Raw genomic sequence first — 16,074 nt, 5'->3', positions numbered from 1 at the left:
GGATGCGCCCAAGCTCGCCGCTGAAATGTTTTCATACTTGGAAATGACGTCACGCACATATATAGAACTTTCCTGGTGCCAAAGATTCTGTGTTGTGCATGTGCACATCACTCCCCCCTTATCTAGAATTAGTATTGTATTTATTTTGTATAAACTATATGGTTATTATATATGATTATAGGAATTCTATTTTCCTCCCCCTTTTTTCCCTACTAGATATAATCATGTTTGTAATAAATGATGGCATTTTAAAATTAGGAATTATTTTGCTAGATTGTTTTTATTGTAAATAAAAGTATTTATACAATAGATAGCATAATAGTTTTGGAGAGCTATAGATAAATTGTAATAGGAGCCAGAATGTACTGGCAATTATGGGTCATTGTGACATCATCAATTGGCTGATGGGCAATTTATCCCTATTATGACATCATCAATTACATCACAATACCCTATTATGACATCATCAATTAAATCACAATAGGTTAGTATATCAGACTATTGTGACATCATCATTTGGCTGAATCCCTATTATGACATCATCTGTGTTATGCAGTGTTAAGGATTCACAGACACCTGTCATTATTGTCTAAGCTTGCGTTGAGAGTGGAAGCACGTTTGTGCCAAGCTCTTGCGTAAATTTAGAAAATGACAAATTTAAACTTAAATAATAATGAAATACATATTAATATGGAAATAGAAAAGAAACCAGAATTATTAAAGAAGAAAATGAAAAGAAATCAGCCAAAGACTAGTAAGTAACTTTTTAGAGATAGAATGATAGATAAATGATAATAGAACCAGTAGTAGATACACATATGATTGAAATCATCCCAATGATTGCCTTTTTTTGAATATATTGATGGCTGTACAGATCCTCCTGTTAGCTGTAAATGTGGGAGAGTCTATTGCCATTTACATAGTTATATTTTTAGAAATGTAATTGTATTCTTTAGTGCATCTATATATTGGGCATTATATAACCAATAGCTTTTTTATGTAATGTGGCCTTGTAACAGTGTTTCCTGGATTTGATAGAAATGTTCTTTGTATTCCAAATTGTCGTTGTAGCAGTAGTGATGTTAGTAATATTTATTTATATTTAGTTATTGCGGTTTTCAGCAACCAAATGCATATAATTTGAATATTTTTGTAGTTACAAGTTCTGATGAGCAGAAAGACCCTTTTAATCTCCTGTATCAATCAGTATTTAACCTGTATGTAAGATATATACACCCATGCATTATACAGCATTGGGGAATTGTTTGGTTTTATAAATGGGTCTTATTAACAGACTCCAGCAAGCAATGATAATTGTTCTTAATGAGTTGATTTCTGTCCTTTCAGCATTGGAACGGATCTTGGCTAAAATGCTCCCTACGTTGCTTTTTCGGTTTTTCTTCAGCAACAGTAATGAATATTATCAAGTGAAGTATTTCCTTGGAGCTATTGTTGGATTATGCATCGGAAGCGGTAAGAAAAAAGTGAAAAAATGAAGTGTGTGTGAGAGACTGATACAATGAGAGTATGGCATATAATAGGGGTAAGGTGTGTGTTATCCAGTCTAATACCTTTTTCTCTTTCTCTAGCACTTTACTTTTTGCTGGTTCATCCATTAACCACCTTAAATGACCAGATAAAAATCTGCATGTTTATTGTTAATAATGGTGAGTATACACTTCTTTCACTGTTATCACTATTTATTTGTTATTTTATTGTTTGTAAGTATATTCCTGTAATTTTTTCCTGTTATGGGCCCTGTATATTTATGTGATAGCAAGTTATGGCCCTTGTTGTACTTATAGGCTGAACCTAATGCATCTCCCCCTGTTGCTCTTTTCTCAGCTATATTTTCCTTTGGATGGGCAATGTCCACTAATTTCCGCTGCTCGACATTGATGATATTCCTGCTTATCCTGTGCCAAAGGACAGGTGCCCTAACAACTACAGTTGCTATCAAAGCAATCACTGATGGTATGTACTGGCTGGTCATTCTACTTACTCCGTATTTGTTCTTTACAATGTACTAAACCCTCTTCTCTTTTTAGGCCCTGTTCCTAATATGATGAAAAATATAGAACTACTTGTAATGAGCTTTGAGTGTACAGGAGAGATGACCCTTAACCACACAAAGATGATGTACACATCAATGATGGAACCTGTAAAGAGGATATTTGGTCAATTGACGGTAATTACATTTATATTTTTTAGCAGAAAATGGTGGGACCCACAATTATGATAATTAATGACAAATCTTCATAAGCATTTTTGTAAATGCTGCAAGATGTGTTATTATAGGCTTAACTGTATGGCTCAATACCTTATAGGCCTGGGATTAAAAGCCCCTTCACATTTGCACCTTTTCTTTACAAAGTGCACTTAATGCTTTGAGACCTTGAGTAGTACAGTCCTGTCATGTTAGATCAACATTGTATTGTTATTGTTTCATGGTCACCAGTTTGTGTATCAAATGCTGTAACTATGGGGCACTTTTGTCATAGAGGGAAAACAGACCTCCCAGTTCACCCGAAGGGGACTCACAACCTCTTCTGTTGACTTGAATTGGATCTTTAATGGCACATTTTTCAATCTTTGAAAAGAGAGTTCTGTCTATCTGCACTCTTTGATAAACAATTCCTGAAAATCCTATACAAGTAAATGAAGTAGAGTTTCACACTTTTCACAAATTGTGTTGACCTCTATTTTCACTATTTCATATATATGCCCCTACATATGACTGAAATTAATTGTAAAGAGAATACACCAGAGAACAACTGACAACAGTAGTTCTAAGCACCCCTCAGTCATATTGTCTGTATGAAAAATATATATTTTTCTTTGTATAGAAACGGTCATCGAATTTGACAAAGGACACCAAGGAAATAACTGATGATTTCCGTGAGGTAGAAGAAGAAGTTGAAAGCACTGAGGGATACGACAATGTGAGAGAGAAAGAACTGATAACAGAAGAAATCGAGAGAAACAAAACGTTACTAATGAATACTCAGAAGAAATTTAGCATGAAGACTTTCCTGCGCTGTGAATGTAAGTTTCCAAGTACACCCACTTTCATCTCACTGCATTTCAAATACTTTATGGGCTGAAAATATATCACTGTTCTCTTAAACTGATGGCCACATGCAGGGACGGAACTAGGGGTAGGCAGAGTAGGTACGTGGCTAGGGCACAAAGCTGGGAGGGTGGCAGAAAACGTACCTGCTCTGTCGCCTACCCCATGCTGCCCATGCCATATTTTTCGCGTCCGCCAATTCGGGCTTTCATGCATGCGCATATGATGAAGATTCACTCAACCTGAGCTGAGGCTGGGCAAGTTGCCTAGGGCGCCGTCCACTCTGGCCACATGTGGTTTGATACCCCATGGATCAGGTAAAACTTGGTGTAGGGGTTCTAGTAGCAGAACTGGTACCCTGTGTGCCATTGTGCTGCCTGGAGCTGGAATGTTACACAACAGAGTCTCAGCATTCCCAGGCATTAAAGATCATGATTCTTTTCATGATATTTATGTGTATGTAGAGAATTATGCACATCCTATATACTAGATACTCGAATAATTGTGAGATGCAGGGTAACACGTATTCTTTGGTGACAGCTCCATTGCACAAATTAATGATCCATTTTCTTTTCTAACAGATCTCTTCGAAATGGGCATAGGGAAGTGCCATGAATGGTTTGATCAGAAATATGATGAATGCATGGAGACAATATGGTTACCTGTTCTCAATCATGCATTGTGCTGGCCAATGAAATTGAAATTTGTCTGCGGCGCTTTAAATTGTAAGTATCTTTAAACAAAATGTGACACTTGTAACAAAAAGTAAAAATTTAAATTGGCTTTTTCATCATATATAGTTATTCTGTGACAGGGGGTTATTTACTATAGGACAGCTTCCTTTGTGCTTTTAAGCAAAACTTTTTTAAAAATTTTTTTTTTACATAATTGTCTAATAAAATCCGTAAATAATAAATAGATTAATTTCAAAGTTTGATTTGGCCCATCTACTGTATATCATAATATAACGTAATGTAAAGGTAATTTTCCCCTAAAATCCAACAAGAAATGTTTTGACAATAGTGGGAGGGAAGTATTTGTAGTTGTTTATTGACTTGCTGCCTTTATTTCTAGGGTTCCTGCCATTGTGCAAGAAGCACATCCGCATCGACCCTTTGTTTGGAGAACTCTATGATAATATCAGTGGGGCCATTGACACATTCAAGCAAAATGTCACCATAGATGTTCAAATTACGGTAAGTTTCACAAAATATGCCTCATCGGAAACTCTCTCCATTGCTGATAGGATCCTGTTTGTTATTTGGGTGCCAGTCAGTGCTTTTAAAATATTTCCTTTATTTGCTATGAAGTTCATCTGACGTGTCTTGTGATCCCCTTGGCTAGTATTTTCATATACTTTTTTCTCTCTTTGCCTGAACACAGGTCAGAAACAAAACCATATTTGATACGACACTGAAGAAAGTCAAACAAAATGTGTCCGAAACCGTTGAAGAGAGCGAATCAGTTTCACAGAAAGCTATGAAGGCTATAAAAATAGTTTTGTCTCTACTCTTCCTCCAATACATCAGTTCGTAAGTACATTCGTTTTATTTTACCGATACTGCAGAACCAAATATCGATAAAAAACCCTTTTTTTTATAAAAGACTAGACTTTTTAGTACTTTTATCAAAAATCCTGGTAACTATGAGTCATTTCCTTTGGGTTCATTAATGTACAAATCTTGATTGTCTCAAATTTATTAACTTCATGAAAGATCACAAATTTGTACAGTATTGCACCACCCACCATCATACCTACTAAAGTGTATTCTGAGACTATAGTCCAGGGAATGGTTTATTTTGTGTGAGGTTTTTGCGTGGGGTTCACTCTGGTCCCTTTGTCTTTGCAGAGCTTTTGGCTATGTTAAGAATTACAATTCAAACCTTCGCCACGACAATGTGTACATAACAACGTACTTCAAACAAATCGACGCTCGTAGGAGGAAGCAGGTTAGTTTGGCAGCAAACATACTGTCTTTTGTTATATATGTATATATTTATTTATGCTCTATAAATGCACTAATTTCTAAATTGCATTCTGAAATCTAAAGATTATGGAAATGATTATAAAGGAGATATTGGTAAAGAAAGGTTTAGGAAGTATATAAGAATTAAGATGAGTGAGAATCATAATGTGCTCTTCTGCTGTACATTAAGTACTGCATGAGGAGCTATAGGAGTATTCTTAATTAGAGTAGATTTCAGTTGTTGAGGAAGAGTAAGTTTGTTGTTGGCCCATTTTGTTCAGATGTGTTTGTTTTTCAAGCTAAAGATATTCAAAAATATAAGTGAGAGACCAGGAAATCACTCTTTTTTTTTTATTTATCCTATAGGGAAAGAGGCACCTGCTACCGCTTAAAAAAGGGGAACGTGCAGATTTAATTTACCCAATAAACTTTGCCCTCCATGGACCAGAGGTGAAAGCATTGGTAAGTACTTATCAAATACTCTCTAGCAGATTATGGTATGTTCCCTGCTTTCATAAATACAATAATGAACTTTTTTCTTTCAGACAAGCGCTATGATAAAGTGCATCCCGCTGATTGTTATTTGCCTGCTTTTACTTGGACTGGATTTGGGTGTCCAAAATATCATGGACATTACTATCAAGCATTCCAATATTAGCTACAACTTTGGCTGTAAGTATGTCTTGAATGTATTACTGTTTGTTTCTAACAGCAATTTGTTAATAGTTCATACTTCTCTCTGTTCCGTATTGCTTAATCCACCTCTCGTTTTACCCTGCAGTTAAACACAATCTAGAAGTGATTGTTGGTGGCACCGGATTCCTGGCAAGATTTCTCCGGAACACAATCGGAAATATCAATACGTCCTCTAATGCGCTTCATGTGACCAATAATACTGGTATGTGCAAAGCTTCACTGACATTTCCTGTGTGCTGTACTCCATGTGTTTAAAGTTTTGTAGATATCAATAGAACTTACATGTAGCAAGCAGTTTCATTTAAATGGGACAATCACACAGGTAGCTGATATGAATTGTATGGCCAAACAATCTGTAGAACCATTAAGGTGAAATTGTTTTGGTTGACTTGCTTAACAGTTAAACTGCTTAGTTACAATATGAATGAAAGGAATTATAAGTATCTTTCGGGGCTTCATTTTCTATTCATTTCCCAACAAGACATATCATTCATACTGGCAGCATTACTAATACTCCAGTTTCTTTCTGATTCTCCACAGTTTGTCTGGCGCAACCGATTCATCTGACGTCCCAGCAATATATCGGCACTTGTTTACTACTGACCATCACGCTGATCCTTCCTTTTGTCCAGATATACATGAGCCGACTGCGCAGAGTCCTGGCTGCTTACTTTTACCCTAAGGTAAGATATTATGGGCTGAGAGAGTTTTTTTATTTCAAAATATTTTAGAATTTCTTAAACAGGAGGGGGGGGTTTAGCTTCTGGTAAATTTGCCCATCTGTCTATTTTCTCACCTTGGCTCATGGCAGAAAGGGCACTACTAAATTTTACTTTTTTTGTTCTACTATTGAACTGATGTATTTCTTAGTGTAAATAACTGTGTAACACCTCCACCTGCTGCTTTGTTTCCTTTAGACGGAGAAAAGGCGAATTCTCCATCTCTATAATGAGCTACTGAGGTACAGGGACTTGTATTTAAATATAAAGAGGAAGAACTTAATGATCACTGCCAACCGCCACAGAAACTTTGTAAGTATTAACCTGAGCTTCTGCCTTTTACAGCTCATCACCCTACAGCACATTAGTTGGCACCCAACACACCAGCACCTTGCCTAAGCTTTCATTTTCCTACATTAGCTGCACTATTATTGTGCACAAAATACATTCGCTTACTCTTCTAATGCATTACTTAAGCTGCTATTGCTGTACTGTAATAGATTCTCATGCCCCTTGGATTGGTAATGACTATATTGTGTTGTCCACAGATGATGTCTATACCTGGTATGCTATTCCGACAAATGAAATGGCTGAGAGTAATTATAAAGCGACGCTGTTTGGTTTGTAATGCCAAAGAAACCAAGACTTCCTATATTTGCAAGACATCAAACTGTGACACAGCCTACTGCCTCGACTGCTGGAAGGAGATAAAGAAATGCTGCTTTGTTTGCTTACCAGATGATTTGATTGAAAATTACTTCTGTGAAGACTAATACTACAGTGATGGCGGCCCCTCCCCTTTTTTTAATATATTTTGTATAATATACTTTTGTAATATATTTTTATAAAATATTTTAAACATATTTTATATAATCAGTATTTAATAAACTTTTCTAAATATTTGTTTTAGATGTGTCTTTTGTATTTGAGACTGTATTTCATTGTTCAGTACTATCCGTAGGTAGGGAGGCAGTATTCAGATACATTACTGCTTAGTGATCTCTGATTGATCATAGGCACATTACAGCACATGTAGCATCTATTTACATACAACCTCATATAAATTAAACATTCTAGTTAGGTGGCAAGCCAGAACAGTTACTGTGCTTTCTACCCTTCGAGGATGGAACTTCGTTCAAGGATCCAATGGACATAAAGGCAGAAAATATTTATATGCAATCACAACATGTCAAGGTACTTAATGCAGTACATTTCCTATGTGATGCAACAATGGATAGCTTACAATTGACCGCCAGATGGTCTGCTTTATCGGTAGCCTCTAGGCTGGCTCTATGGATGAAGACATGGAGTGCTGATCCGGCATCCAAGAAGAATCTCATTGCACTACTATTCACTGGATCTTCACTTTTCAGGCCAGAATTGGATTACCTTATATCTAAGATTACTGGAGGAAAGAGTAATTTTCTTCCCCAAGATAAAACCAGGCAATACTATACCAACTCAAAATTATCTTTTCATTCCGCTAACTTCTCAAGGAACCACCACAATAACAGGTGGCAAAGTTCCTTCTCCAACACATCAAACGGATTTCGTACCTTTTAAAAACCCTCCTGGACCCACCAGAAGTGCTCCTTAGCCAAAGGTTTTTCCACCCTAGTAGTACGCACACTGCTGCACGTTCGTAAACTCACCATTGCCAGAATCTACTACTGCATCTGGCACGTATTCATTTCTTGGTGCAGTGCCAAGTCCATTGACCACTTCCAGTGCCATATTTTTTTCCTTCATGGAATTCCTCCAGGATGGTCTCAACAAGGGACTCGCGGGTAAACTGACTCAAGGTTCAAGTATTGGCTTTTTCCCTGCTGTTGCAACAACAGTTAGCCCTGCTCTATGACATTAAGATATTCCTGCAGGCCACAACATATAAACAACGCCAAGAAAAGGATTTATCGGTGAGTAAAACAAATCCTCTTTTTAATGGTTTATCATTCATAACAGTATAAAATCATAACTGTTATATAACTTAAATCCACTCTTAAACCCAGTTAAAATGATATAGAATGTCTCTGCATCTTATAAGTAAATAGGCAATGTATCCTTTGGAATAAGTTAATATCTTTCATAGGAAGCTTTTGTTACTCCTATACTGCAATATATACTTTGGTGTCAGGAGTCAATAACTGACTATATCAGGTCATAGCTAGACTTTTATACCAAATAAATTGATGAATTGACTTTCCAGTTGATGAAACATAGGTACAATAGCAGCAGGTTACTTACAGCTAGCTACAAATTGTGTGAGTTGGGTACTTTCTACTGAGGTTTTTGTTTAATTTGGGTGATAATATGCCTTAAGTGCAATTGAAAATTCTGCCACCCCAATATAAAATTGTAAATATGGTAACACATGAAAACAATGAATGGACTGCAAATTCACTGTGGGAAAGATTTCTATATGTGATGCAGATAAAATACATAACACAAAAATTGCACAGAATTAAACAAAATGGGATCCCCCAGACTGCTGGTGCATGCAGCGTGATATGACTGGGTGAGGAAAAGGGGGCAGTCGGCAATGAGTTTGTACCGAGTTAAGTATTGGTGCCATGTTGTTTTTCTCAGGTTTATTTTCATTGAGGCAGCTTACTAGTAGACAATATACTTTCAGTAATCTGTTAAATTGCATTTAATTGTTTACAAAAAACTTATTAAAGGAACAGTAACACCAAAAATTAAAGCATTTTAAGTACATTTCACCTAATTCAGATATAATATACAGTTAGCTTCCACTGGTAAAAGCTATATGTTTGCATCAGAAAGACTACTATAGTTTATATAAAGAAGCTGCTCTGTAGGCTTGGAGGCAGCCATTGAAGCTGGAAAAATGAGAAAAGTTATACAAGTTATATAGCACAATGCAATTTCAACAACAGTTTAACCCCCCCTCTCCCTTATTTAATAATGCCAAGTCATTAGTTGTAAGTCATATTTTATAAAATATTCACAGACAAATCACTTTGTTAACTTGGAGACCCAAAAAGAAAGGAAAAACTTGATAACCTCTTTAAGGGGAGACAATAAATATATGCAGACTATGAAATAGTGAACACTGAAGCCATTTTATGTTAAAGGCCAATTGAGTTCATATTGACTGCATATGTGCACACGTAATAGGGCTCACAACCTTGGTCCCTACCAAACATTGGTCATTTAAGGAGAAAGTCACAAACTAAAAGTGCCTAGTAGTATCTAAATAAGTATCTATAGCTATAGGAATGCAACAATTTCCCCCAAATCATTGCACCACTACAAGTCATTTTGCATAGACTGTGCTAAGGCAATCAATACTAAAAATACTATAGGATTGAATAGAAAGTAAACAAGTTTTTCTGTGGGGAACTCTGATGAACTCTGGTGAACTCTTCACACTGATAAATCTGCCCCTTATGTTCACCCAAAGTGGGGCTGTGTAAATGTAGGCCTGTGGTCCCGGATTAGGCCCTTCTTTTATTAAATTATAATTTGAACATAGTCAGGACCTAAAATATGTAGTGTAATTAATAATCTTCAGATTCTATTAGAGATGTGGACATCTTTTCCCATCGAGTAATACTTGCCTATTGTGTATGACAGAGCAGTGTACTTTCCATTAAGCTGGTGGATAGGAATGTCCCAGAAAGGAGCACAGCGATCAAAACTCCCTATGCACTATACAACTACATAAACACCAGCGCTTGTTTAATAAATAAAAAAAGTACAGTATATGATGGCAGGGACTGAGATCTTGTAGTTAGAGCTGCAAAAAACAATTCCCTTAAATGTTACTATTCCTAACTAGAAAAATATATATATAAATATATCACTCATATGGTAGACTTGGTACTAACTTTCAAAATTAAGAGACAGCCAGACCCTGAGTTGCTTCAACTTGAAATCTGCTTGTTTTATTTATAATGGAGGTTTCCTACATGGACATGGCTTTTAACAGTTCATAACAGAAGTGGCAGAACTTTGATCATTAACCAGAACAGCCTGGTCACTGACAGACTGTCTGTACAAGTCTTGCTCTACAGTAAAGTCCCAGCTCCACTTAGGACAGTTTCATCTTTATTTATATATATATATATATATAAATATCTGCCTCTCCAGGGTAATCACAATGCTAATTTTGCCACAAATGCTACTTTGTATGCTGTTTTGAGCTATTACGTGATGTGAATGTTTTAGCAGAGGCAATTCTCAGTATTGTCTATGACAAGGTATTTTCTGGTGTTTTGTAGGTGCGAAAAATCGTGCAGTGATAAGTAGCACCGTGTGTCATTGCCCTCAAGACGCTTTCAAATCTCCCTCTGCCTCCTCAACTGCCTCACACACAATTACTTCCTGCTTCCTGATTCCCTGCACTGGTTACTTCAGCCTGTCACACACAGCACAGTATCATAAACATGCCTCACTCAATTTTGCCTATTAAACAGATACGGGTTTTGCTCTGTAATGACGAATTGCTGTTCTCTACAATATACTATGGGATGTCTGTAAACTTAATGCATATGTGCATCACAGCCTGATATATATCACTGAAACCCTCCTTCATGGTTTGCTTTTGTATTCAGTGTGTAACACAGACTAGCATACATAAACATTTGGTGTGGCAACCTGGAGTTTTATGTAATATAAAACAACTATTTGGATTTCTTAATTGCTTTGGATTTTCATAATAACATTTAAACATCATTAATAAAATGATTATGATTGCTTACTGAGCTGTATATGAGTTAAATCTCCTAAATTTAAATTTGTAGTTGTATATGAAGGATAATGTTTTTCCTATGATTAAATATATAGAATAGATAGTAGAAGCCCTGATGTAGTTCATACAAGACCATATAAATGTATGCGTTTGCAGGCTGAGCTCACCAGTTGGGGCCTCTGGCCTCTGACCCTCCAGTCCAACACTGGGGCACAAAACTTAATTCTGACTCGGGTCAGACACATTGGTAACACAGTATAATTTTGCACGTGTATACAGGTTTGGTTATTGTAAAATAAGTCAGAGTTATGGTAACTGTTACTGTAGTTGTTGTGTGACCAACATCCATCCCCAATAATAAGTAAAGGACCCCTGTTGTGTGAATTTATGCAACTGCCTCAAAACACAGCCCACCTTGAATGGACATTTTTATTAGATCAGTTACGCAGCTGCTGGCTGCTTCTCCTAGGGGGACCCCAAAAGCAGGCTATCAGCTATTGAGTCATATTTCGCTCTTATATAACACACAAGTTATATATAATAATACAGATATCAGGATCTCCTTATTGGTTTCCATCAAATGCATTAGGATCTAGAGAAACAGGAATGCTCACAAACAGTGCCTTATAGCTGCCCAAAGAGCTACCAATCTGCTGTGAAAATAATCTTACATACAAAATCAATGTGGCAGGTCAGTTGGCTTAGATGCAAAAATAAAATATTTTGACATTTACTTAGCAGCAAGGGAAAACAGCTTTAGATAGATTGCCCTATATCTGGTATTTCCCATTAATATTTATTTAGAAAATGTGTAAACCAAAAGTCACCAAAACTAAAGATTTTTCAAACAAATTCAAAATCATTCTGCAAAGCACTGGAATTTATATTGTGTGTGGCAAAAGTGATCCTGTAGTAGAGCAAGTTCAGACTGTATATGGCTGTGTAGATGAAGGGTTTTTGTACTGGTACCTGCTTGGCAAAATGTACTAGGAAATGACCTAAGAGCAAGACTTGCATATGTCTTAAAAAGCTCAACATATTTATAAAGTGACATAATTTGACAGAATAGTATTGTATTTGCATATTACAATGGTTTTGTGACTACTGGCAAGTGTGAAGTATCACTGAAGTTGTTAGTTTAAAAATTTTCATAGCAGTTTTTACATGTTAAGCTTTTTGAACAGAAGATTGGTCAGATAGAACATGAAAAATAATGAAGATTGAAGTAATGTATAGAGCAAGAGTCAAGTAGAATGAAAAGAATCTGGAAGAATGAATGAGTCATAGGTTAAATTAATGTATTTTAGCACAAAGCTTCTATATAGTTTATAGTTGCCCTAAAGAGCTAACGATCAGCTGGGAAAAGAAGAAGTGCTTCCAGCATTCCCTGTGAAACCAATAAAGGTTACTCCACATTACTTCATCAGTCATGTCATGTGACAGCAGATCTACTGTATCTGGATGTACATCCCTTCTGGGATGACTGTTGTTGACACCTCTGTCTATCTTGTGAAATCTAAGTTGGCCTGCTTTGTGATACATCAGATTTCCTCAAGACTGGAATAGTGATTCTATTTTTTAATAGTAGAAATAAGTGGCTAGACCCAACAGAATTCGATCACAAAGGTGACTGCGTGAATAATTAGTAATTTGGAGCTGATACAGTTGTTAAGATTAGATTAAGCAATACACTGTAACATGGACTAACTGCCCATTCATAGTGTTCCACACACCTGTTTATTTTGTCTTCATTTCACTGTGTAACTGACTCTACAACATCATTCCCCCAATATGATTCCCAGCATGTCACTGTGTAGGCCTATTCAAAGAGCACATATACTATATAGACTGTAATCTCTGTGGGACAGGGACCTCCTTCCTACTGTGTCTCATAGAATATAATTAATCTTTGTGTATTTATAATTATTGTATTTATTATAATACTTGTCTTCCCGATGTTTGCTTTTGTACATTGTAAAATTGTACAGCACTGTTTCATTGTAGCATTTTATAAATAAACTTATACATACATACTTAGAATGAAAGTTTAGGGTTTGATCGAGTTAGTATATACATGCATAATTGTATACTATATTTATATAGCCCTTCTTGTATACACATCAATGTACATTGAAACAGTACATGCATATTGCAGATGGGGACACTCTATGATAATGTAAATACACACGGAGATATGTTGGGAATCATATTGAGGAGAATGAGGTTGTGCTTTATGATTATACTACAACACAAAATTCTCTTTGAATTCTGGTCAAGAAGGGATCATTTACCTGAACATAATCATTTATTTATAGATACAGTGTTCAGTTAGAATTGTTACCTAGTGATGCTACTTGTGTCACATGACTCACTAAAAATTGTGTATTATAAAAGCCAATAATAAAAACCAGGATATTAGAAGCCACTTTAAAGTTCTGTGACCCCACAGTTGATGGCATGTTGTCTGGGCCCCAGAATGTGTCAGAGGGACCCCAAATATGTGAGAACATGGTCCATGTGATGCTAATAACTGTGGGCATATACTTATGTATATGTGTGTACCTGGGGCTACCAAATGCCCTTGTATCTGGTGTAGTTTAAAATAGCCTTAGTATTTGATTTATCTAGCATTTAAATATATCTGCTTCTGACTATAAGTAAACATTGTGTTTTCTGTAATGGCCTTAATTGCATATACAGTACTTGCATGTACACTGTACTAGAGGTTTACATGTTCTAGCCTAGTATAGTATAGTAAAAGTAGTGTCAAGATGAATCTTACAATTAATAAGGTGACTCTGAGGTTGCCAAGTTAAATAGGATTTTGGTTCTTCTTACAGGTATGGGACCTGCTATCCAGAATGCTCGGGACCTGGGGTTTTCCAGATAACAGATCTTTCCATAATTTGTATCTTCATACCTGAAAGGAACAGTAACACCAAAAATTAAAGTGTTTTAAAGTAATGAAAATATTATGTACTGTTGTCCTGCACTGTTAAAAATGATGTGTTTGCTTCAGAAACACTACTATAGTTCATATAAACAAGCTCCTGTGTAGCAATGGTGCAAATTGAAAAAAGGTTAAATAGTGGATAATAGATAACACCATTATGTTCCACAGATCTTACCTGCTATCTGCTGTGTAACCTGAGCCTTTTCTCCTTTAAATGGCTGCCCCCATTGCTACACAGCAGCTTATTTATATAAACAATAGTAGTGTTCCTGAAGCAAACACATACGTTTTACCAGTGTAGGGCAATAATGCATTATATTTTTATTAATTTAAAACACTTTCATTTTTTGATGTTACTGTTCCTTTAAGTCTACTAGAAAATCAAGTAAATATTAAATTAGCCCAATAGGCTTGTTTTGCTTCAAATAAGGATAAATTACTGTATATCTTAGTTTGAATGAAGTAAAAAGTACTGTTTTATTATTCCAGAGAAAAAGGAAATTATTTTTTAAAATTTGGATTATTTGGATAAAATGGAGTCTATGGGAGACATTCTGTAATTCAGAGCTTTATGAATATCGGGTTTCCGGATAACGGATCCCATACCTGTATAAACAATAGTAGTGTTTCTGAAGCAAACACAGCAGTTTTCCCAGTGCACAGCAATACTGCGTTCAATTTATATTACTTTAATTCACTTATTTTTTGTTGATACTGTTCCTAAAAAGGTGACTCTGAGGTTGCCAAATTAAATTCGATTTCAGTTCTGCTTTCATTATCTCTGGTGTTACTTTGAGTGATTTTATTATGAGAATGACTGTGCTCACCTAAGCTTTGTAACCCAATAACAATGTTCAGAATTATCAAACTCTGCTGCTTTTATTAAGTTCAGCTTTTACCTGTATTCTCTGCCTTAGTGAGTAGTTTTATTTACCACAAATTTAATTTTTTATATGTACATGTTAACATATCAGATCATCATATCATAAAAATATCATAAGACATTCAAATGCTGTTCATATAACTCAGTTTAATATGTAATACAGTATGGGATCAGTTATCCGGAAACAGGGCCGGACTGGGACTAAATAGCAGCCCCGGCAAAAATATCGAAGCAGCCCACACATATATGCGTGCTCTTGTTTTACTTATACACACGCATCTTTTATATATGTATATATAGATATCCTTATCATTTACAGTAGGGGGTACATTGTCCCTTATAATACACAGGGGGTACTCAGAGTTCCCTGTATAACTCAGCCTGCAGCCTTGTGCCTTTATATGGTCACAGAGCAACCCCTCAGTGACTTCTAATATCCTTATCATTTACAGTAGGGGGTACATTATCCCTTATAATACATGAGTGATACTCAGAGTTCCCTGTATAACTCAGCCTGCAGCCTTGTGCCTTTATATGGCCACAGAAACCCTCGGTGACTTCTAATATCCTTATTTACAGTAGGGGGTACTTTTTACTGTGTACTGTGTAAAAGCTCTTAAAGTTAACAGGAGCTGCATCTTTGCTGCCCCTGGTAACTAGTGGGGTGCTTCCGCCTGAGGGGAGTTTCTCAACTCACCTCATTGGTGCAGCACCCCTGTCTTCACCCACCAGTGCCTTAATACAGCACTGGGTATAAAAGGCTGATAAAGGCACTAAATCTCTATAGTGTATTTATCAGTGTGTGTGTGTGTGTATATATATATATATATATATATATATATATATATATATATATATATATATATATATATATATATATATATATATATATATATATATATATATATAGGTGATGCAAGGATCAGCACACTCATTTGTAGAAAAGCAAAGTGTATTTTATTTCAACACAGCATTGTGTCCAACGTTTCGGTTCCTCCTGGGAACCTTTATCAAGGATAAAGGTTCCCAGGAGGAACCGAAACGTTGGACACAATGCTGTGTTGAAATAAAA

The 16,074-nt window shown here is 36.0% G+C and overlaps 1 protein-coding gene across 1 annotated transcript; it reads left to right on the top strand.

The window, feature by feature from the left end:
- Positions 1-1,262: 1,262 nt before the first annotated feature.
- LOC108718877 (E3 ubiquitin-protein ligase DCST1) lies at positions 1,263-7,352 on the top strand. The gene is made up of 15 exons (XM_041565982.1): positions 1,263-1,473; positions 1,590-1,667; positions 1,846-1,974; positions 2,049-2,188; positions 2,847-3,045; positions 3,652-3,795; positions 4,145-4,266; positions 4,454-4,602; positions 4,921-5,020; positions 5,404-5,499; positions 5,583-5,709; positions 5,819-5,935; positions 6,274-6,416; positions 6,651-6,764; positions 7,001-7,352. Exons 1-15 carry the CDS (start codon positions 1,278-1,280, stop codon positions 7,223-7,225), a joined length of 2,079 nt encoding a protein of 692 aa, XP_041421916.1. The 5' UTR covers positions 1,263-1,277; the 3' UTR covers positions 7,226-7,352.
- The last annotated feature ends 8,722 nt before the right edge of the window (positions 7,353-16,074 follow it).

This window comes from Xenopus laevis, chromosome 6L (assembly GCF_017654675.1).
Source record: "Xenopus laevis strain J_2021 chromosome 6L, Xenopus_laevis_v10.1, whole genome shotgun sequence".
Lineage (NCBI taxonomy): Eukaryota > Metazoa > Chordata > Amphibia > Anura > Pipidae > Xenopus > Xenopus laevis.
This window is presented reverse-complemented; position numbering and strand designations above follow the sequence as displayed.